Source organism: Ostrinia nubilalis, chromosome 11, assembly GCF_963855985.1.
Source record: "Ostrinia nubilalis chromosome 11, ilOstNubi1.1, whole genome shotgun sequence".
Taxonomy (NCBI): Eukaryota; Metazoa; Arthropoda; class Insecta; order Lepidoptera; family Crambidae; genus Ostrinia; species Ostrinia nubilalis.
In genome coordinates, this window is record NC_087098.1 from 16,374,432 (window position 1) to 16,399,717 (window position 25,286).

Sequence of the window (25,286 nt, forward strand, 5' to 3'; positions counted from 1 at the left end):
GACCTGATAGAGGTAGCAGGAAGGCGCTGGATGCAGGCCGCTACCAACCGTGCGACGTGGAAGTCATTGGGGGAGGCCTATGTTCAGCAGTGGACGTCCTATGGCTGAAATGATGATGATGATGATGATACCTACCTATAGCAGTCTTCTCTTAAGATGACTTGATAACTTTAGGCCCTTCAAGCTCTGTGACAAAATGAATATTAGGTATATTTAACATGAATTCTACGCTATTTTGAAAGGTTAATTGAATAATTATGATTACTATCCGTTCGCGATAAGTTTGCCGCTGGCGATATGACGTCACTCGAAGGAAAGCGTCTATAACTATAGCAAACTGTTTTAAAAATATTTTTTATTTATTAATATTGATAACAATTTTGTATTTGCGTAAAATAAGACACTTAATGGCGTTTAATCACTAATTTAATCTCGGTTGGGGGAGGGGACGCGTATTCCACAGTCCGGCAAACTTAGCGCGAACGGGTAGTACTGACTTGGTTATTTTTACACAAATTAATCTATAACTTCTTACTTAATGCAACAAATTTCGTAGCCCTTTACAATTTTCTTCTAACCTTTTCAATGATTGTGCTGTAGTAGCGCAATGCGTGAAGTGCGTATCTTGATCGTTGAGTGATCCACTTGAGGTGTAAGCCAGACGTAGCTATCTAAAAGGCCATTGCCACTTGAAATATTGGCACACTGCTCATTGCGTTATTAGGTTAAGATGCCCTTTAACTGTCTGAGGTATGGCAGAGGACATCTCTTATCAGAGGTCCTGGCTTCGATTCCTGTAGTCACAATAACTGTTTCATGTTATTTTACAATAAAACATTTTATTTTTTCGATTTTCCGTAAAAGCCTAGAAAAACTTTAATATACGTATTGGTTTGTTTAAAAATGCTTATAATAGGTAAATTAATATAAAAAATCATTAATTATGACTGTGCTAATTTAATTTTACGGGTAGCTCTCACAACCGAACGAACTTTTTCAAATCAACCTTCAAAGACTGATAGCAAAAAGAAAAAGTCGGAGCGCGATTTATTTTCTGTGAAAATGTCAACGCTGCGGACGGTACTCGCGAATAAAGCTGATATTGAAATCGTAATCTTGGAGGCAAACGGCTGATACTGGCCGTCGGAGCAGCCACTACCGCTGACACCGCGCCGCCGCGCAGTCGCCATGACCAAAACTAAGGACTCCGTGGACCTGGACTCCATCCTGGCCGAGCTGGGCCAGTTCGGACGCTACCAGATCCAGAACTACTGCTTCATCCTGCTTCCGATCATGTTCAGTGCTGTGTACAATGGACAGTACATCTTTGCGGCCGCCAACATGGATTACAGGTACCGTTTTTGATTGTTTTGGTTCGAAAGTGTTTTTTGACTCGGATTAGATGAGCTATTCAGGCGTTTAGGGATGCAAATTAAAGCCACAGATGTTCGTTAGAAACAGAAATAAATACCTAACAATTGCATGAACCTTTTTACGTAACTTAGGTACATTAATCTATTCCAAAACATGAAATCTGTTGGTACAATAACATATTTCTTAGATACATACTTATTTAAAACACGATTCGACTGGGTATGTTGTGGTAATTAAAGTAAAAAACTAAATTGAATTAATATATTATTACTTATTGATTGATAAAATCGTCTAAATTCTTGTAAGGATTAGTATTGAATAATGTATTCAGTACGATTAGTGCAACTGGTGATAACCGAGATAGCTTTCGTAATCTGAAAGTGGCGGACTTAATTATTGCTGACAACACTCAATAGGTACATTAATATTTATGTCATCGATCATCCAAATCCCGGAACTAAGAACGAATATTGTGAGAAGTAAGTTGTCTATCTACTTCTAAAAATATACTAGTGTTGTAAAGAGGTAGGTATAGTTTGAACTGATAGACAAATTTAAATCAAGTAAATGTACTAAAAAAGGTATTATAAACTATCACGGAGGGACTAAACCGTTTCAATACCTACTCCTGATTTCCGTTCAGAAAGCCGATAAACCCATATAGGTACTTAGGTGTAATTTTTAGTTTTGTCAGCCTTCTTTACAAGATTATCAACTTCTTGGCTAGACTCGCGCGGGCAATATTGTTCGTTTCTCTGCATTCGTACCTACTATGTTTGTGGCTGAACATTCCTAGAAGTATTGACTATCTGGTCACGAGCGCGACAATCCACATCAATGAGGCTCACTAAAAGGAGACAGTACTGTTACTGTATGGTATTCCATAGCAAGGTTTGTTGTTTGACTACCAATACAAATTATTATGAGGTGAATCTGATGGGTATCTAATTACCTACTAACTTAGGCCCAGAACAGACGGTAAACGCAACTGCAACGAAACTGCAACTTTGTGATGATTCTGATGAATGAAACTGAAACTGAAAGTTTCAAACTGGTTGCGTCATGTGTCATGGTCTCTCAACGGACGCTATGGCAGAAACTTAGATGCAACTCAAAAGTAACTAGCAGTTGCAGTTTCGTTGCAGTTGCGTTTCACCGTCTGTTCTGGGCCTTACTTACTCATTATTTTTCTTGCAAAGAATTACGATGACTGGGATAATAATGTAGGAAATGTGATACAATAATTTGTAAAGTTACGAATATTTATTCATATTTCAATTCCCGAAGGAGACACGGGGTATAACCACGGGTAACATGTAAATAACGAATTCGCACCTATAATAAATAACTATTATGTACTTAAGTACTATGTATTAACTGAAATTTGCAGTCAAAAGTGGTTTTGATCGATTATGAGTTTTGACTGCAACATATATATCGATGTTTCGAAAACGATAGGATTTCCAATAAGCCGCCACAGGTCCAACTCTATAATTATCAAACTCGACCAGACAAATTAATAATGGTAAAAGCAATGAATTTCAATAGTTATCTAACAAAGGCATTAAAACCGTATTGTTACGGACGGCATTTAAAAAACTAAAAAATATTTAGATGACAACCCTATTTACATATAAATCTTCTAAACTCATAGAAATTAAAATATCTTCGAACTTCCACGGGATAGGCAAGTAATATTTTCAGGTATTATAGATAATTATATCATGCATCAATATAAAGTAAATATAGCTGCCAATTTTCTAGGACAACGGAGAAAAAAATGTTTTCTGAAAATCATAAATTATTAAATAATTCGTAAATTACTGCAGCAATAACCATTTATTTTTGCATAAAGGTAGACGTTATAGTGATAGGTAAATTTATTTACAAAATTCTGACTTAATGTAATTTTTTTAGAAAATATGCTTCTAAAACTGTTTTTTTTATAAAATCACAAAATCGAATATTTCTTTGAAACTAAACAAATACAACTACTAGTTCCTTCATCAATTGTATACATAATAGTAATATCTAACGATTTAATTAATAAAACAGGGATGTCCGCTTCTAAGCCAAAATAAAACACTGTGCTTAGGCACTATGTTAGGAAACTGCCTGTCGCAAAAGGTATTATTATTATCATCGCTGATTTATTGACATTGATAAAGCAATTAATTAAACACGTTTTCTCATTTCCCGACTGAACTTTAATTGGCTTTAATGGAAAATTATTATGAATTTGTAGGGGAGGTGAGCCCAAAGCGGGTATACCGCCCAAAGCGGGTAGCCTTCGTTATTCACGTATACAAGCCGATTGTGCACATGTGTGCGTTTCGTGGCAATGCCCGAACTCGTTTCGACACGAATCAGTTTGGCCGAAACATCGGCGACGCGTGGCGGAGCTCCGAGACGCGAATGTTTTTATTTGCCTGTTTCACAAAAAAATATCAAGATATGTGAATATGAATTACTTCATTCTGTTTAAAGTTGTGTTGAATCTGTTACTTGTGTATTATTTTGCATTAAATCAGCGTAGAATTCTTATTGTTTGAGCAACATTTCTGGTAAAGATTTTGAGATTATTTTACAAAACGTGAAAAAGTATCTTTTGGGCAAAGCGGGTATGGGTAAAACGGGTAACCGCTTCTTATTCTTATTCTAATTATATATGGATACAAAAATGTTAGTTTCATAGGTAATTTTTGTTGTTTTGGCTGAACAAGAATCTGAATTGATAGAAGTCTTGTTTCACATGGATAATCTTTTTTTTGGTCTGACAAAATCCGATTTTTATCTCACGTATATCAATATGCAGAGAGCAATAGAATTCCGCACCCTTTCAAAAATCAAACTGCTGGAGAAGATTGGTGTAAAGCCTTTGAAAAGAGATATCCCCAACTAACATTAAGAAAGCCAAAGCCAACGTCAGTAACTCGCCTTGCCCAGTCGACCCGTTTTGCCCCAGAGGCCATACCCGCTTTGGGCACCCCCTTCGGGCAAACCGGGTAAAATGACCGACTGATTAGTTCTTAAATTTTTGAAGTGATTTGTTACAAGAGAAGTTATTTTTAGTTTGCATTACAAAGTTTAATACATACTTGTACGAATTATTAAAAATATATAACTTTGCAACTGCAGTAACGTCTTTTTTATTGACACAAACCTTAAGTTACCCGCTTTGGGCCCATCTCCCCTACATTGTTACTTTACTGATTTACTCTATTGTTTACTTGTAAATCATAGTTTCTCATATTTTATAACAATATTTAATCAAATAAAACCATAAATTGCTTAAAACAACCTCATTGACGTTATACTCTGTATGTCTGTATGTAATTTTCCAGGATAATTTATGTTGTATTAAAAAATAAATTACATTTTAGTAGGGTAGAATATAATGTGGAAAATTCATGTTACAAACTTTTTCGCACGGCAAAGTCATTGTAGTTACAGTCTCCAGGCCATGAAAAAATAGATGTTCCAAGTAAAATAGCATGCCAGTATCAAGGTTGGTCATAAAATGTACCTACCGTCATCTGAATATACCTTTAGAGTAGGCGCACACCGTTGATTTTTAGTTGGTCGATAGTTGTGCACTTGTGCCCGATTTTAAATTGTATGAAGAATCGGCCAAATCGACTCGGCGTAGTGTGCGCACTTCCATACATGCCCATACTGATCAACTGCCCGACTAAACTATCGGCCGACGAAAAATCAACGGTGTGCGCCTACTCTTACTTTTGTAACAGCATGGACAAACTAGTATCTTCCATCCTCGGTCAATAATGTTATCAATTCTTCAATGAAGTTTTCGTGCAAATTCACGATTACACACAAGACTATCCGATTAACTTAATCAACGAGCTGATAAGGTCAATCCATATCGATTAAAATAGGATTATGAGATCCGTTCATTGGTCTTGTTAGAGTTAATTTTATCAATGACGTTTACATTCAAATTGTTTTTCAACGGCTACCTTTATTATTAAGATCCTAAGAGTGACAGAGGCCTTGGATGGGAATGAGTTCAGCAGCATCTTTCAGTTAGATTCTCAAACGATAAATATTAGTGGGGTAGCTGAAAATGTCGCGCTACAGGTTTCAGCAGACAGGACTGATGCTATGTAGAGCTCTAAATAAAATGCCTAGATCCTCAGATCAAACACAGGCTTTAGTTAATGAACAACCTACTTCGGTATCCATCCTAAGAACTCATGGTTTTGCTTAAAAATTTTCCGCTGCTTGCCTTATGTATTAGCTCAATTCGATTTAATTAACATTTTTGAGCCATAAAAAATGTTGACTCTGCTGAATTGAAAGCCTCCTGAATGATGACTCGAAAGAAGTGCTTTGTTAAAATTACCTATACTTTTTTAAGTGTTAAAACGATTAATTGAAAAACTTGAAACTTTTTATCGGCTCGTTACGCGTGGCTACTTCAGGAGCAATTACCTTAGATAATCTGTTACAATTTTATTTTTATTCTACTTGGCAAGTAAGTAATGGTTTTTTGTTTGCAATAATCGTTATTATTCTTATTGCTGTGTAATTTTATTTCAACGATAAGTATAATATACCTAAGTAAATAAAATTACCTACCTTGACACATTTTAAAATAATAATTACATAAACTAGGTAGACACCTACTTACTTGGTAGATTTTGAATATGATTTTTTATGGGTAATGGAGGAAAAATTTAACACGAAACGTCTAGGAAAACTACGGGTGATAGTTAAAAGGTTCTTCTTGTCTAGTTTTTTCCTGTTTCATTAAAGTTGCGGCAGACGCACCGCAGCCGCTTCCTTCCTCGCGAGGTTCGTCGACGGTTGGCGCTGACCTTGCCGCCTTATTAGTGTTAAAACTAGACTAAGATCTCGTTGGCATCGATGCAGTGGGGCCATTGCGTCGGCGGGTCATGCTCAGTGCAAATGAATGGAACAGTTTGCTTTTTTCAGTCAAGATTTTCATGTAAAATATTCCGTATATAAAAATAAGCTCTGCCTGATTATGTGTATCGCACGCCCCGTGCCAGTGCCAAGTTTTTTTTGTTTAGCAAAATCTAGTTAGTACTTATCTATCAGAGCTGATTTATTTTATTTTATTTAGGTATAGTACACAGCTCAATATCAGATTGGAATACAATATGTTTTTTAAAATATTTTTTACATAGGCAGCATTGTAAATTATTTTTACCTCCTGTACCTAATTCTTACATTTAACAATCTCGTTCAGGTCCTAGCAACGTGGTTCCAATAGCCCGCATGCTTGGACCTAGCAATTCAATCTTATACTTCAATTAGTTACTTGTTGTAATTGCAAGTTTTATTACACAGTTTACCAATTGAATATCCGCGATTTTAATGTCGGCAAGTCGCACGGCATCAGTTCCAAGATTGCTGTCACTAACGACCCGCATCCTGCTCTAATGTGGCAAACCAAGGAATTACGAAACCAGCGGTTCCTGTTGTTGTCCCTGATTGCGAGACGGTCTGGAATATACGAGTGCCTATGTCGCTCTTTTGGGGCCTTACGTTGTAAATAAGTAGGTTCATTACCTACTATTTTATACATAGGTACCCCTGTTAGCACTTCAAAGTTGTAACTTAAAGTGGACTCACCACAATAGTTTATGGATTTAACCACTTAAATAATTTGGCAAGCCTATCAAACGAAGTATTTTTTATTAACGAATTTTGCGTAAACTATGAATATACTCGTAGATCGTAAATAATAAAATAAAATGTAATTTATACATAGAACGTAATAAATGTTGTTCTTGCTGTGGTGCTTTCTTTTGAAATGTTTTCAGAATTGTTATTTAAACAGAAGGTTTAATTTAAATTACAGTGTTTTTAAAAGACTACTTGCGTTGAATTTTTAAAGTAATTTTCCTCTCTAAGAAGGTGACTCGTTACCATAAAAATGGCAATGGTGCCATGATAAAAACAACATTTTGTTATGTTTTGAATATTAAAATCTTGCTCAGTCTTAAATTGTTGCAAAAAAACACTAGTTTAAATTGTTATTTACCTGTCTTGACAAAGTTAGGGGAAAGTAGTACGAGATGATCCCCTTAAGCGGGAATCGCTGTAAAATACATATTTTTCAAGGTAAACCAAAAATAAAGACGATTACTACTAGTATATTTATCTAGCCAACTTTCCTTATACTCAGAACCAGAAATTAATTGTGGTTTCATTAAAATATTTCATTTTTTGCAAAACCTTACAAAGTGATCATCTTGTACACCCCTGTGGGTAAGATGATCCCCCAGGTAGGGGTAAGATGATCCCTATGATTCTATTCTATGATCTTTTCTTTTCTGGTTGTATTCCTTTTGGAGTCCCTAATTATGCGAACAAATCGTTAAAAAGTTAGAAAAGAAAAACATTTACGAATTAAATAACGAAAATAACTTATTCTTTCTTAGTACCTGCTAAAAAGCGTTTAAATAATTTAAACGCTTTTTGGCTAGAGCTGTGTTTAATATATCACAAATAAATTCACCTGCTTCATCACCCTCTACCCCAGCACATGCTTTATGGCCCCATTTTCCACATGCATAACATTTTATCCATCCTTCACCCTTGCCTTGGTATCGCTTGAAAACTTTTCTGTTCAGTACAGCCACTCAGTATCATCTTCTTCAGACTCAGGTGAGTTATATGAAGTTCTTTTACTTTTATTTCACTTCCCTTTACCTATTCTATTGACTTTTTTGTTTTAATTCCCAGGGATCATCTCGTACATATAGGAAGGGATCATCTTGACCCAAGTCCCACTTTTTGTTAAATATTTGCTAAAATAATCTACAAGTACGCGGCTACGTTTTTATGGCCAAAATATTAAAATTAAACATAATAGAAAGCCTAACGACAACAGTAATTACATTTAACATTGTTTGAATAAAAAAAAAAAAAAAAAAAACATACGGGTCGAATTGAGAACCTCCTCCTTTTTTTTGAAGTCGGTTGAAAAGTAACATAAGCTCAAAGTCATGCCTATTTTAGATCAGAGGTACACAATTTTTCTTTTTTGTCGTCAAATTCGATGTATCGCTCACGCTACCATTACGATTTGACTGAGGCGGGGAGGTGTCCAGAGCTATGTTTTACCAGTGAAAGAAACTAAATGACGTTAGTGGTTTCAGCACAATCGCAAAGGATCATCTTACCCCAGGGGATCAACTCGTACTACTTTCCCCTATTAGACTACTTGTAAAACTAGAGGTATTACTTACTTTGTTTATTTATTATTAACCAACTATAAATAAATCAATTAACTAACTGCCAAATTGGATACGCAAAAATAATAGTATGTACTACATCAGACTAATACATATTATGTGTTGTTAATCACACCCTTTACCCACAAATAAAATAACAACAGTACACAATGTACCGCACATAATCAGAATTACCTACATATTAATTTGAGAGTTCAGGTACGCAAAATGAAGTAGCTACAGTAAAACTGGTGCACATGTTTCCAGATGTAAGGTGCCCGAGTGCGAGGCGTTCCCGCCCCAGCTGTCTACCAACGGCTGGGGCGTGTGGGCGCTGCCCGAGGGCGGCGGCCGCTGCGAGCGACTCAAGCCCCTCGGGGAATCCTGCAGCCCCGACTCCTTCCACGTCAACCAGACCGTCGCCTGCAACGCCTGGGTGTACGAGAGCACGAATACCATCGTTGGCGAGGTGAGTGTAGAAACATGAAGAGGTGAAGAACATTCATACACATTATGGGTTGCTTGAGCCTTACGTCTTATGGTGCGTCCACATTGGGCGAACGGGCTCGCGCGGCACGCTGGTCATCCTGCTCACCCTGCTCTTGAGTGAGCAGAATGTGGAGTTTGCCGCTCGAGCCCGTTCGCCCAGTCTGGACGCACCATTACGTGAATGCTCCCGATTTGTATCCGTCTATCTTCAAATACTTATCTCGTCTCGATTTAAGTATTGATAGAATCAAATGTGTCATAATGTGCAATGTGCAAGAAATAAAAGAGAGTTCTTTCTCTTTAATTACTACTTTCATCGAATGTGATCGCAGGTCGAGTCCTTGAAAGAACACATAGCGTTTAGTAATTGCATATTTAATTACTTTAAGGCTTGGTATTTCTGCTAAAGTAGGTATTTCGCGCTGTCAAAATCTGCGCGCGCAATACTTCGCCGAAGACAGCGCGCCAAAGAGCTCTCGCGGCTACACAGTATAGAAATACGCAGTTGGTTAGGTTAGGTTGACTTCCTTCCGTTCAAGCGTCACACTCACAGCACTTTCTAATACAAATCATATCCAAGTGATACAAATTAAAACAACTTTCAAAAGTTTTGGGAATATATTTTAGAATCGAATAAATATAGAATATAACTGCCAAAGTAAACACGGTTCAAAGAGGCGTGGCGTCACCCGACCTTCCGGAAGTTCCGCGCCGGCTAAAAGAATTTCAAGATTACGTCACCCGACCTATCGGGAGATCCTCGGGAGCTTGAGCGATTGGAAAAACATTTTATGATCAGTTACTCGTAGTAGCGATTATTTAGAGCTTGGATAATAAATTATAGTTGTTGCAATTCACAAAGCTTTGCATGTGGTTAATTACATTAATCAGTACACGCATCAATTTTGTTCAGTCTTTTTGTTTATTAATAAATAAAAATATCATACTAAAATTGCATACAGTCATATTTGTTTGTATTGGTCTGGGTGTTTTCTTTCCATAATTTATGTATAACGTATGTACGGGGCTCTGTATCGAAAATCACTATGAGCAATGAACATCACACACTGTTACCTGGAGTGCATTACCGCAGCAAAATTTTTATAATGTTTATAATGTTGTGCTTTAGAGAGTCGAGAGTATAGCAGATAATTAGTCCATCGTGAGCAGAAATTTGTCCACTAATAGCAAAATTCGTTCAAATTATAGTTTTAAAGTTATTGGCTAGAAGATTTTTTTATCTTGCAGCTTAGACCTTTAGCTACAGACGTTAGACAGTATTTTTGAAACATTCTTACGCATGGTGGAGGAAGGGACGCTCTAGAGCAGTGGTTCTTAACCGGTGGTCCGCGGACCACTGGTGGTTCCTGGAGGCATTCCAAGTGGTCCACGATGTGCACTTGCACACCTTGGTCAAAACCACTTTTAACTGAATTTTGCAGTCAAACTGGTTTTGACCGATTATGAGGTGGTCCCTGACAAGACAGAAATTTGGTAAAATGGTCCCTCATGACTTAAAGGTTAAGAACCACTGCTCTAGAGACTCAAAACTACAAGGATACACATGAACTCCAGTTTTAAATCCGTTGATATCTGCTGCATCTGCCATGTTTTTGGCTATAAGATTCTTCTATCTTACGGCTTAGACCTTTAGCTACAGACCTTAGACAGTATTTTTGTGAAAATTCTTACGCATGGTGGAGGAAGGGACGCTCTAGACACTCAAGTCTACAAGGAGTCACATCAACTCCAGTTTTAAATCCGTTGACATCTGCTGCATCTGCCATCTTTTTGGATAGAAGATTCTTCCATCTTGCAGCGTAGACCTTTAGCTACAGACCTTAGACTGTACTTGTACTTGTGAAAATTCTTACGCATGGTGGAGGAAGGGACGCTCTAGACACTCAAGTCTACAAGGAGTCACATCAACTCCAGTTTTAAATCCGTTGACATCTGCTGCATCTGCCATCTTTTTGGATAGAAGATTCTTCCATCTTGCAGCGTAGACCTTTAGCTACAGACCTTAGACTGTATTTTTTTGAAAATTCTTACGCATGGTGGAGGAAGGGACGCTCTAGACACTCAAGTCTACAAGGAGTCACATCAACTCCAGTTTTAAATCCGTTGACATCTGCTGCATCTGCCATCTTTTTGGGTAGAAGATTCTTCCATCTTGCAGCGTAGACCTTTAGCTACAGACCTTAGACAGTATTTTTGTGAAAATTCTTACTCATGGTGGAGGAAGGGACGCTGTAGACACTCAAGTCTACAAGGAGTCACATCAACTCCAGTTTTAAATCCGTTGACATCTGCTGCATCTGCCATCTTTTTGGGTAGAAGATTCTTCCATCTTGCAGCGTAGACCTTTAGCTACAGACCTTAGACAGTATTTTTTTGAAAATTCTTACGCATGGAGGAGGAAGGGACGCTCTAGACACTCAAGTCTACAAGGAGTCATATGAACTCCAGTTTTAAATCCGTTAACATCTGCTGCATCTGCCATCTTTTTGGCTAGAAGATTCTTCTATCTTACAGCTTAGACCTTTAGCTACAGACCTTAGACAGCATTTTTTATTATTTATTTGTGTCAGTGTGCTCTTCTAAAGGGTGTAAGACGATTGTATGTAGGTACTATTAAAATGTAATTTTAACTCATTGGTTTTGTCTCATATTTGAGGAATGTACTATGTATCATGAGTAGAGTCTTCGTTTAAAAGGATGCGAACGATTTAAATTTCAATAGGTAGACAAAATTTATAATTCTTAATTATCAAAAATTTAAGCTTTCTCCAGTAACACTGATATTATTATACTGTGACTCATCAAAGTCATCATTGTCAAAAATATTGACAAATCGCGAACTGTCACGGCCATAAAACTGACACGCGTCCGTCCTCCGTAAGCGCCACCGCGCGACTGATTGAGATTGTCCAAGCCGTCATGGACGATTTTTTCCACATTTTTTAACATAGTAACTAAATAAGACGCAATATAAAAATTTCATCCGTTAAAAGCCCTCAAGTTATTTCTGAACTTTAGTTTAGTAAAAGATTTAGAATCTCAAATCGCTTATTTTAAAAATAAAACCATAAATAGAAAACGAATAGAGGTAACTTTGGGAATATATTCTATCGAGTCAACTTCATCAAATCGTGTTTCCATCCGTTAATAGCCCTAGAAAATATCCTCAACTATGCCCAATAAAAATCTTAGCCTTTAATTTTACTGTTTAGTGCCTCAAAAATGAAAAATGAAAACCTCATTTTCGCCATTTTCTCTGCTACCCGGCCTTAAAGTACCACTTACTGTTAACTAAGCTGTTGTATATTGCGTTTCAATTGGATTATTGATTACAACCACCACATGAGTAATTTTGATAAATTATATTCTCTGTGTTTCAAGATTAGTTTTATCGAAGAAAGGTAGATTATAGACAGAGATTATATTTTCAAGTTTTAACTGATTGATCACCTTTCAGTTTTTAAAATACTTATACCAACTTGCTTAAATGATATTTACGAGTAAAACCATAAATATTATTGCCTGCCTTATCAGTAGGTATGCTTTTTCCTGTGTGAATTTGTAAGAGCTCTAAACAGGCCTTTCAAAAGATGCCTAAACTCATAATTTACTCGTTAGTTGAAGCCCATGAGCCTCTATGAAAATAGACGCTTGCTCGGAATTCTGCTATTTAGCTGCGCAGTGCGCCGCACATGAAAGTAATTATTCTTCATCGTCTTCGAGTATTGCTTGATTTTTCATAGATAATAAAACAATAAGAGTATGTTTTTAGTGATTTTATTAAACCGACTGCACTATAATATACGTTGCAATAACTCATCGAAGAGGGATTAGCAGCACTACCAAATATACGAAGATAAGGGTTAATGAAGGCACTTCGTATAAAGCCCTAAACCGATAGAACAAAATAATGATGCTTTGATGACAGAATGATTAATAAAAGAGTCAGGGATTAGGCGTTGTTATAATATATGTATAATAGTATATTAAATTCTACTGGATAGTCTTGGGATGATTATATGTAATCTCAAGTAGATTTTATTTTATAGAGCTTTGCTAGAACTTGTTATGTATGTTTAACAAAAACTATGCAGGTAACCCACCAGCTTAGGGAGTCACCTTCAGAAATCCGCCGATGCAGCGATGGCTCACCAATTTTATTCGAGCAAAAGTCCTCTCACATTATTTACAAACAGCGCAAGAGTCAGAAATCTTAGGGATCCCTTAGTACGATTCCAGAAAAAAAAAAACATTTTTAATCAGTTTTTACTGGTGATATGTTTCAGTTTGATATGGCGTGCCAAGAATGGCGGCGGACCTTGGTAGGCACGATCCACAGCGTAGGCCTCTTCGCCGCTCTGCCCCTCACAGCCTACGTTTCTGACACGTAAGTTGATTCATATTAAAGTATGATTCACATCATATGACGACCCGATTCATTGACTATTTGGATATAATTCATATGCAAGCTAGAACAAGCAGACATAGAATCTTGATAGGAATTTGATGTGTTTTTATAATTAGGGGTGGCGCCTAGCAGTGAGCCTCAACAGTAAGGCGATTATCACACTGCACCGCGCTCCGCCGCGGTCCGCGTGGCGACATATGTATAACGAATCCCGCTCGCAAAAGCATTGTCACTGTGTTGTGCCGCGCGTGTTTTCTATACATACTGAGGTACTTGCATACACTGATCAAATCTGTCGTCCCGCGTACCGCGGCGGAGCGCGGTGCAGTGTGATAATCGCCTAATGTTATTGTAACAAGTGGCTCTCTTGGTAATTTTCATAAAATCATAATGAAATTTTCAGCTGGGGTCGTCGCACAGCGTTCGTGCTCACCGCAGTGTCGGCGGGCGTGATGGGGCTGATCCGTTCGTTCTCGACCAACTACATCACGTACCTGGTCTTCGAGTTCCTCGACCCTATGCTGGGGTCTGGGGTCTACAGCAGTGGCTTTATTCTTGGTATGTTCACAAGCTGTCCACGAAGTCCTTAGCTTTGTCTGTATTTTCATTGTCTGTCACTACATATTGATTATATTTTTTATTTAGAGAAATCATAAATTTTTCTCTTTTTATTTCTAGCTCTTGAAATGGTTGGTCTCAACAGGCGAGTTCTCGGAGGAAACATCATCTCATGTTCCTTCGCTCTCGGTCAAGTATCCCTAGCGCTGGTCGCTTGGGGCATCCCCTACTGGCGGACCCTCACAAGGGTTCTTTATGCACCTTCTCTACTCTTTATATTCTACTTCTTCGTCATCGAGGAGAGTGTAAGATGGCTACTCAGCAAAGGTAATAAGAAAGAAGCTGCCCGAATAATTTTCAAAGCAGCCAAAATTAATAATAAAAAGTTATCACCTGAATCTATAAAACAGTTAACGGAAGAGCCTCAGCAGGAGGATTCTAAGCCGACTCACACAGAAATACACCCAATCGCACCCGAGAAGAAAGAAAGGTCTCTAACGATGCAAGTGTTGAGATCTAGAATCATGTTGTCTCGGATATTCATTTGCTCGTTCTGGTGGATCACCGTGACGTTCATCTACTACGGGCTGTCCATCAACTCGGTGTCGCTGGCCGGCAACATGTACGTGAACTACATCCTCACGTGCCTGGTGGAGATCCCGGGCTACTGCATCAGCGTCATCACGCTGGACCGCTTCGGTCGGAAGGGCTCCATCATGACAGCGTTCTTCATTTGCGGGATTTCACTCGTCTCACTGCCGTTTGTGCCAGCCGGTAAGCGTATAGTTATTACTTTGTATTTAGATTTTGCCTTTATTACATAATTACCATTAGTAGACACACTAAAGTTAACACACAAGTAAAGTAAGATAGCCAATTCCTCCGTGGTTGAGGATTTCGGGTGAAGCTCGCTTCCACCTTCGGCCTGATTGTCACTTACCATCAGGTGAGATACGGGCCAAGAGCTTCCTCGTAGTGGATAAAAAGAAATTACATGTATACCTGTAGAAAATATGTAGCACATATCAAAGTTCATAAGTAGTTGTCTGATAAAAAAAATCACTAGCCTTAGCTCCATGTAGACGTAGCGTTGCATTCCAGGTCTAGCCTGGCTGCTGACGTCGCTGAACATGCTGGGCAAGCTGTGCATCAGCATGGCCTTCAGCAGCATCTACATCTACACGTCGGAGCTGTTCCCCACGGCCGCGCGCCACCGCCTGCTGGGGCTGTGCTCCATGGTCGGCAGGGTGGGCTCGATCGTTGCGCCGCAAACGCCACTGCTGGTCAGTACAATATTTGGAAAACTCACCCAATGTATTCATTGGACCTCCTTTTACAAAAGCGCTTAGGTACTGCAGAAGCTGAAAAAAGAACAGGTTTGGAATCGGCAGGGTGGGCTCGATCGTTGCGCCGCAAACGCCACTGCTGGTCAGTACAATATTTGGAAAACTCACGCAATATACCGTCATTGGACCTCCTTTTACAAAGGCTCTTAGGTGCTGCAGAAGCTGAAAAAAGAACAGGTTTGGAATCGGCAGGGTGGGCTCGATCGTTGCGCCGCAAACGCCACTGCTGGTCAGTACAATATTTGGAAAACTCACCCAGTATATTCATTGGACCTCCTTTTACGAAAGCTCTTAGGTGCTGCAGAAGCGACAAGAGGAACAGGTTTGGAAAAAAATTGGATTCGTAAGTCTCAACTGTTGCCTTACTAGATGGTAACGTAATACATATAGATAGGTAAGTAACTGTCTACAATTGAGGGTAGATTCTAAAGTCCATCCAATTTCTAAGCGATGTTCTGCTGACAGACATCTAAAATATTGAAAGTCGATTATAAATAGGAGAAGACTTGCGTGAAGATAGAACATAATCATTCTAGAAAATTTTAAACATTCATGTTGACGACCTTTCTAAAAAAATGTATTACCAGGAGTCGCGTAGTATTCAAATTCAAATTATATACTAAAAAATCAATAGTTAATGCCCGTTGTCACCATCAATCTCTAATATGAAAAACAAAATTCCTGTTATGGATCACATAAAAATTAGGGATTGATGGTGATAAGAATAAGAATAAGAAAAACTTTATTTGACACAAAAAAGGAAAAAACAGAACAAAGGGACTTAAAACTATACACGCATATTTTTGTGCCAAAAAGGCGCCCGCTCAGCATTAATCGAGCCACGCGTGCATGCACGCGTGCCCCGACGCTGGTTTTCAGCGGAAGCCTCTCCAACCAACATTATAAATAAAAATAAAAAAATAACATTAAACAAAACAAAACAAAAACAGAACATTGACAAAGACAAAACATTGACAAAGAGGGCGCCACTAGTACTATTTAGCACAATGGAATGACGATCATTACTTTGATAAAAGCACAATACAAATATTATTTGCAAATTAATAAGAAAATCAATAATATAGAATGACGTTTACCGCTACAAAATTATTTCGATCCACATGATAACGGGCATACGCTCTTTTCAGGACACTTATACACGTCCCATTATATCCCTATCACCGCTTCTGAACCATGTCACACATGTCGGCTGGTGTTGAGAAGAAGAAACTCAGTATTGAAAGGCTTACAGCCTCATCGTTGCAGGCTGGTTCACGCTGGCGCTGCCGCTGCTGGGCAAGGCCACGATCAGCATGGTGTTCTGCTCGGTGTACATCTACACCATCGAGCTGGTGCCCACGCGCGGCCGCCACTCGCTCATGGGGCTGTGCTCGATGTTCGGCCGCATCGGCAACGCGCTGGCGCCGCTTACGCCCATGTTGGTTGGTCGGTTAGTTCGTGTAGCCAGAATAGTGCTCTTGTAGAGTAGAAATTGGTCTTTAGAGTCGGCAGAAACTGTGATGGTATTGGTTACCACCAATGGCGTAGGAGTACCCTCCTACGCTGTTCTTGCTAGATAATAATGTTTTAGTTTTGCGTGCTTCTTATGCAGACGTCAACGAATGGTAATTGTTATTATGGTTTCTTTTATTTTTGTTATTTTAGTTTGAAAACAATGATGTAGTTTTCTAGTCTAAAGGTAGTTTTGCGGGTAAGTAGTTAAGTACTTATTATAAAAATAAAATCTCTTTATTTATTTTATATTTCACAAATGTATCACGAAACGGTCGTAGTTCTCCTAAACGATTACCAGCAAACAATTTGATTTAAAAATAATTTTTTTGACAACTTGTTCCATTTACGCCATTTCATGGCGGTTCATAAAGTCATCTCTTCATGTAACCAGGTGCTTAAAACCTTTTATTTCTTCCAGATGACCTACATGGAATCCCTGCCGTACCTGATCTTCGGCATCATGGCGGGCACGTCGGGCGTGCTGATGCTGTTCACGCCGGAGACGCTGCGCATGCGCCTGCCCGACACCGTGCGCCAGGCCGAGGACATCGCCGCCGCGCCGCGCACCAAGCGCCCGACTGACGTCATCGTAGACTGAGCTACACCGCCCCATGTCTGCCGGGCTCAGAACTAAACAGTATCGCGGTCAACTGAGCTATACCTGTTAATGACTGCCGGGCTCAGAACTAAACAGTGTCGCGGTTGACTGAGTTATACCTGTCCACGTCAGTGGTCTCAGAACAAAATAGTGTCGCGGTCGACTGAGCTATACCTGTCCATGTTTGCAGGGCTTAGAACTAAACAGTGTCGCGGTGGACTGAGCTATACCTGTCCACGTCTGCTAGTCTCAGAACTAAACAGTGTCGCGGTCGACTGAGTTATACCTGTCCTTGTTTGCCGAGCTCAGAACTAAACAGTGTCGCGGTCGACTGAGTTATACCTGTCCACGTCTGCTAGTCTCAGAACTAAACAGTGTCGCGGTAGACTGAGCTATACCTGCCTATGTCTGCCGGTCTCAGAACTGAGCTATACCAGTCCTTGTTTGCCGGGCTCAGAACTAAACAGTGCAGCAGTCGACTGAGATATACCAGACCAAGTGTCCATGTCTGCCGGTTTCAGACCTAAACAGTGCTGCAGTCGACTGAGATATCCAAGTGTTCATGTCTGCCAGTTTCAGAACTAAACAGTGTCATGGTTGACTGAGCTGCTTTCTACATCCATTCCACTCAGTATCAAACTATGTTAATGATCCCTGTCCATTGCCAATGAATTCCAGTTTCATGCGTTTCGTGTCTAAAAAACCCAGTGAATTGCATTTTTACATTGAAGTTCAGCTGTCAATGCTGGAGTTCTGTATTATGAAACGACACTTAAGATTAGATTCAAGATTGATTGAGAGATCTATTATAATCTCGATCATTTACACTCCTGAATCAATGATGGAATAATTAACATTTCCTATATTCTACCCTGGTTATAAATTTAATTTTTAGTGTCGTTTCATTATGAAATGAATGTTCTACATAATTCAAATAAGTTCGCGTTAATGGAAACATACTCTTTATAGAGGATAGAGTAAGCAACAAAGTTTATTTTTGATTATAAATAAAAATAACTATAACTTTTAATTTATTATAGGTATAGGCTTTGTAAATTATAATGAGCTTTTTAATGACCTACGTACGAATGCTGCTGGAAAATTTGTCTAGTATTTAAACACATACGTAACCGAGTATTACTTTTACTTATAGAAACAATAAAAGTTAACTTAGCTTTGCAGTAGAGTTAGTGAATTTATGTACCATTATTTTAATAGCGTATGGATTATTTATAATCATTGTTATAGATAATAATATGCGAATTGTGTACTGAGTAAATAATGCAACTATGTAAAAATAAAATAATTTAAGTATACAGGGTTATGAGTAGTTATGTACTCTCTTGATAAAATTATAGTCCCATGATTTTTATTCACTCATGAATTTTTTGATGCCCGGTACCTGCTGTTTAATTATTTCTGTGGAATTTTAAGTACATCTTATTATTATTGATCGACACTTCAAAGGATTACATAATTTAATGTATGTTACAAATAATTATAATTAGGTATGTGCAATGTGCATTGTGATGTCCTTTTAAGAAATATTTAAACCGAGTTATCTTAGACTTTTCTTTTATTATATTAATAATTTTTAACCAAAGGTATTTAAGATATAATTTATGTGATATAATTAGTTTATAAATATCATCTATGTCATCATCATCATCATCAACAGCCCGCTTTACAGTCCACTGCTGGACTATGAGCCTCCTCCACTAAAGTGGAGGGATTTGCCATAACCTCCACGCTTGGCAGGCGGGTTGGAGATCGCAGTTTAAAAGATTGATGTTTTTCAGAGAGCGCTGCTGCCCGTTCTCTGTTTGATGTGTAGTCCCTAAGTCGCCTCTTACGACACCCGCGGGAAGAGTATGGGTTGGTGACAAATGTATTCTACTCTGCCGTCACCACACGGCAATCATCTATGTATTTTTATATTTTTACCACATCTTGTAACTATATTGATTTCGTTTCTTAACAAAATAGCTTGAATGGATCAGTACAATTGAAATAATAGGGTTTTAAATTAAAACATAACACACATTTTGTGTTACTGATACTAAGAATGTATTACTTGTGTATTTAGCCGTAATTTGAGGCACATAATTTCCAATTGCGCTATAAAATCGTACATATCATACCTATATAATTGAGGTCAAGTGCTTCAAAATACGCTATAAGCGATGTCAGATGACTATCTGAACCTAATTAGACAGCTCCATTTTTTTGCTTAAAATACTATTTCCATATTTTAATTATCTCTAGGAAGTTTGAAAATCCTTTTTATTTATGAGTGAACGGAAAAATATGCATGATACGGATACGTATGCCAAAGACTGAACGCAGAATGAGTTTATAATAATTAAAATGTTAGATATTTATAATGTAATAATTTTATAATAATGCAAAATATAAGAATCTTATTTCTTTATTCTCAGTGTTTTATTTTATTTTTCAACATACCTACTTTGTACTAATCAACTGCAATCAACCAACAGGTACCTAGGTAGGTACGTAGTTTGAATAAAATAACAAAACATTAGGAATTCTTATCACGTTTGGTGTAGTGGTTCGAAACGGACTACTATTCCGGAGGTAGCGGGTTCGATTCCCGCACAGTACAAATATTTGTGTGCATGAACATATTTGTTTGTATTTGACTGGGTGTTTTTTATGTATGTATTTACAAAAAAAAAAGAAAAGTATTTAAGTATGTTTATATCCGTTGTCTAGTACCCATAGTACAAGCTTTGCTTAGTTTGGGACTAGAAGCGCAGTGTAAAAAAAAATGTCCAAGAATATTTATTATTTATTATTATTAATTATTTTTGATAATAAAGACATCAACGCGTGGGATATCTTATCAAAATTAGATTTCAAGTTTTATCAAATTTTACTACCATCAGAACGTCGAACCATCCCTAGAAACCTTTAAGTATTTAAAATAGGTACCTCCATTTTCCGTCGAATTTTTACCATTTGAGAAATTATTGTCTTTTTCTTCTGGCCGGTTTCTCGAGCGAAAACGTACTTGTCGTAGTAATATTTTTTGTGTTGATTTATTAATCTAAACATCATTATTATGCCACTTTAAGTTTACTTGCGTAAAATTTTATTAGATAAACCAGTATCTAATACTTAAATCATAGATAGCTACTTATTAAATAGATATTAGTTTTTCGGTATAATTAATCAATTGTGATTGGAGTAGGCAAGATAATAATAATTATGATCTTAGGTATTAGTTAATTGGAGTGTATTTGAAAATTTAAGAACTCAAACTATGTCAATAACTGGACAATAGCATCATATTCCAAGATTTTGAGGTAGGATAGTACTCGTAGATAATAGAATTATTGTTTTTCTTCCATTTCCGAACACGGTCTAATATGGCAAACATGGCCCATACAACAATCAGGGTTTGCACTACACTTGCGCTATAGGTTGTCCACTCAAAGACGTCTTCGATGTTTACCTTCATAAGTCTAATGGCAGTGTTTGCTATGTAAGAGTACCATTATCTAAAGGGCAGTGTACTATCACAGAATAATAATAATGTACCATCGGCAACAGTGTTAACTATCCATTGCCAGTCATGTCGTCTCGTTCTATCGCAAAGAATCACCATTTGATGAGAGCGAGAGCAAAATCGGAAATGGATATTTAACAGTGTGGTCGTGTGTACTATACTTCCAAAATACTGAACTGTCCAATCCATGACATTGACAGCGGGGCGCCACCGTCAACACCGGATCGCTGGTTCTGTTTTTGCCATGTTGGAAACCATAAAGTTGAACGATGGTAGCGCCCCCCTGTCATTGAGTTTGGAGGGACAGTTCAGCGTGGGTCATCTTTACGGTACTGTCACGGTAATACTATCATACAGTATTGTATCTTCATATAAACGGACGAAACGCAAGCTTTCCTTCGAAATTAAATCTCGGTATGCGCTCGACATGCAAAAGTCGGGGGTGTCGCGAATGTGCCACAGTAATAAACGGACGATGTGTTGTTTTTTACGCGGGAAGTACCTGGATGCAAGCGGCGCAGGACCGGTCTTTGTGGAAATCCTTGGGGGAGGCCTTTGTCCAGCAGTGGACGTCTTTCGGCTGAAACGAACGAACGAACGAACGAACGTGTTGTTTTTTAAACAGTAAGCGCTCTTTTTTTTATAAAAATAATTACAAGTACATGTTTATACAGAGTGTTAGGTAAATGGGTTTATAAGTCGTTTATATTAAAATTATTAAAATGATGATAATTATCAATTTTCTGTTCTGACTTCACCATACCATTTATATGCACATGTTAACATGGGCTAGTGTCGGCTTATAAAAAAAACCGATTTACCTAACACCCTGTATAATAAACAAGCATTTTGTACGCCTCAATCGAGGCGCATACATTTTACGGTCGCAAATTTAAGATTAGACTAGCGGCCGCCCGCGACTTCGTACGCGTGGATCCCGTTTTACCCTTCATCTATCTTACGCGGCGCGGTTTAGATTTTTTCATACAAATGTTTTTTCCCGCTAACTCCCGTTCCCGTGGGAATTTTGCAATATCGTGTTGTAACTAAGCTTTAAGTTTACTAAGGTATCTGCATGCCAAATATCAAGCGTCTAACTTAAGCGATTTAGATTTTTCATACAAAAGGATTATCCCGCTAATTCCCGTTCCCGTAAGAATTTCGGGAATTCCTTGTTGTAAATAAGCTTTAATTTTACTAAGGTACCTACATGCTAAATTTCAAGCGTTTTACTTAAGCGGTTTAGATTTTTCATACAAAAGGATTTTCCCGCTAATTCCTGTTCCCGTGGGAATTTCTAAGTATACTATAACCTGCCCAGGAGTATGAAGAATAATTGTACCAAGTTTCGTTAAAATCCGTCGAGTAGTTTTTGTGTCTATAAAGAACATACAGACAGACAGACAAAAATTATACTGATTGCATTTTTGGCATCAGTATCGATCACTAATCACCCCCTGATAGTTATTTTGAAAATATATTTCATGTACAGTATTGACGTCTCTACAAATTTATTATAAGTATAGAAGATAAGATTTGTTACCTACTAAATCTTAACAAAAATATATTTTTTTAATTAAATCTACTAATCACAAAAAACAGCATGCATTTTTATCCTATTTCATTCAAGAAGTATTTTGTTTGTCAAAATAAAAAAAAATACAATCACAAAATACCTACATTCACAAAACTAACAAACAAAAAAACTTAAAAGAAATTCTAAGTAGGCTGATGTAATGAAAAAGGGTCTGCAGGTGGGCAGCCCTATCGCATGTTGTCATACTGCGACGTACCGCGCGGCTGTTGACATTTATTTCAAAAATATGGTCGAGTTGGAATACTGTATAGATAGTATTACCGTGGTACTGTACTAGTTATTTGTAATCTGCAGCGTCAACTCGTAGTAGACACGGTCACAAGGTGAACCCCTTCAATGTATTTAATGGGTATTAAGCAAGGGGCTTGCGGGACTTCCGAGCCCCTGGTTAATCAGTTGGTTTCTATTACTTTGGTGCCAATACGAAAAGACCTCATAGAGGCGAGGTAGCTAAATGGCGTAATTCAACGGCGCCGTCGAGACCTATCAAAATCGAAAGATAAAATAATTTGGAAAAGAAAAGCTCGTATGGCAAAAACCATTTTAGCGGTGGGTTTGGCGTGTACGGTTTTTCAAAAATGTTACAAAAAACAGTTACTTGGGCATTCTCGAGCGCGTCAGATATTCATACTACGTATGCGCCGAGTGCCTCTGATAACAACGGTATACTAATCTGCCGGTATGAGTGGTGGAGGCATATAAAAAAGTCAAAAATGAAAAAAAAAAAATTACTCGAGCGCGTCAGATTTTCGGAAGGGGTGTTAAGTAGGCCCCAAGGAAGCTCCCTTTAAAAAAACTGACGATTTCGGCGTGACGATAAGTTACGATGAATTTTTGAAAATGCAAAAAAAAAGTTTTTTTGAAATACTCGAGCGCGTCAGATTTTCAAAGGGGAGGTTTATCTCGGTATCCTGAAAGCATATTTTTTAATCTGACAAAAATGTTAGTGGGTTCTCTTAATCTGACCGAAAAAGGTTTTTTGGTTTCTTTTTTTTCCTTTCTTTCTCCTTGATAAAATGGGGAATTTAAGAATGTCAATAAAGCGATAGATACAACCAACGTAAATGTAGATTTAAACTTTTTTTTTGTAAAATGTATCGTTCGCGACTTATATGCCGTAACGCGTTCTTAGGAAGACGAAATGGCTTCTTCACACTTCCGGTCATGCGAAAACCGGCAGATTTTGTATTTTTAGTAAGTATTCTTCTTCAAAATAAAAAATAAAAAATCGCGCTCGAGAATGCCGGTTTAACGTTTTTTTTTACAAGTTCGCGACCCTATAACTCGGCGGCGTCAAGGACTTATCGTCAGATTAGTTAAATTTAGTCTTTAAACACTAAAATCAACCCCCAATATCTTAATCTGACGCGCTCGAGTATTTCAGACTATCCATTTTTTTTACTAATCTGATCGTCTATCCTAGGCGCTCGTCACTAGATACCTATAGAGCTAAATACTTTACAAAGTTGTTCTATTAGGTCTAAGGTATCTCTCATATCTTAAACTGCCACGCTCGAGTATTGCCGAAAATTCCCCTATTCGCCTCCCTAACTAATATGGGAGTCTTACAGACGACCTTAAACATTTTTTTTTTATTTTGCTCATTATACCGCTTAGGTGATATGGTATCGGTTCTTATCACAAGGATTTACCGGCTCAATTCATTATTTATTGCTATAGATTAAACGCATAAATATTTTTTACACAAACTTATTGTTTTTATAATAATGTATTCATAAAAGTACGAATACTTAATCCTTTTGTCGCAGACAAATATTTAGGATAATAAATGGAAGAAAATTAACTTATGTTATCTTAACCTAAATGAATTTCCAGAGCCAAGTATTTCAGCGACCTTAATTTCTTATTACAGAGTTTTGTTTGTTTTTTTTTTTAAATAAAAATTTACAAGATTTAAAAAATATGCTCGATCTATCGAGCTCGTATCGTTTACGATACAAGTGATACAAGCTTTAATACTTCATTATCTTGGGTTAATTCGTCCAAGTTCATTATTATACATACTAATTTCAATGCTTCGATTGAATCTTCATACATAGGTACTTACTTAATTAACCATTTTAGTGGGTAAACGAATTTATTTTATTCCGGTACACGGTAGGTAGGTATTTTCAATATGTACCTTCTGATTGCAATGTTTGTCTACGTTCTAAAGTAAATCCTAAGATTTTTTTCTTATCTACGAGTATTAACTCAAAACTATTATTACGGCACTTGACTGACGCGTCTACTGGTCTTGCATTGAGTTTAAAGAAGTAGGGTTTTGTAGGTTAACATTTAAATAATTGTACTCGTACTTAGGTAGTCATGTGCAACAGTGTTGAACTTAGTAATTGTGAGATGTTTTAAATTTGTAACAAAGTTTTGTTATTTATATATCTACATGGCAAAGTAAGTGGCTGCTGTCGGTTTATTTTATGAATTTTTTTTTCTGCTTTTCTTTGGAGAGTATTATTTGCGTAGTTATCGCCATTTGTCGATTTTTAACACTAGACTAGTGAATTAGAATAGAATTATTGAAAATCTGACAGTCAATACTTTTTGTTGGTTTGCTTTATATATTTTTCCCCGTAGGTTAATAAATAAATTATTAACAATATCCTT

The 25,286-nt window shown here is 37.5% G+C and overlaps 1 protein-coding gene across 1 annotated transcript; it reads left to right on the forward strand.

Annotated features, from left to right (window-relative positions):
* The first annotated feature begins 1,132 nt into the window (after positions 1 to 1,132).
* On the forward strand, positions 1,133 to 19,966 carry LOC135076374 (organic cation transporter protein-like). Its single transcript, XM_063970866.1, has 7 exons — positions 1,133 to 1,352; positions 8,868 to 9,069; positions 13,397 to 13,497; positions 13,922 to 14,076; positions 14,197 to 14,850; positions 15,178 to 15,359; positions 17,356 to 19,966. The coding sequence occupies exons 1-7, from the start codon at positions 1,189 to 1,191 to the stop codon at positions 17,533 to 17,535; spliced, it is 1,638 nt and encodes a 545-aa protein (XP_063826936.1). The 5' UTR covers positions 1,133 to 1,188; the 3' UTR covers positions 17,536 to 19,966.
* Positions 19,967 to 25,286: the final 5,320 nt, after the last annotated feature.

What these genes read in the sequence shown, in the direction of transcription:
- LOC135076374 (XM_063970866.1), top strand. Translation starts at nt 1,189, where the DNA reads ATGACCAAAACTAAGGACTCCGTGGACCTGGACTCCATCCTGGCCGAG. An exon ending in CAGCAGTGGCTTTATTCTTG is followed by an intron (nt 14,077 to 14,196) that starts GTATGTTCACAA and finishes TTTTATTTCTAG; the next exon opens with CTCTTGAAATGGTTGGTCTC. An exon ending in ACTGCCGTTTGTGCCAGCCG is followed by an intron (nt 14,851 to 15,177) that starts GTAAGCGTATAG and finishes GTTGCATTCCAG; the next exon opens with GTCTAGCCTGGCTGCTGACG.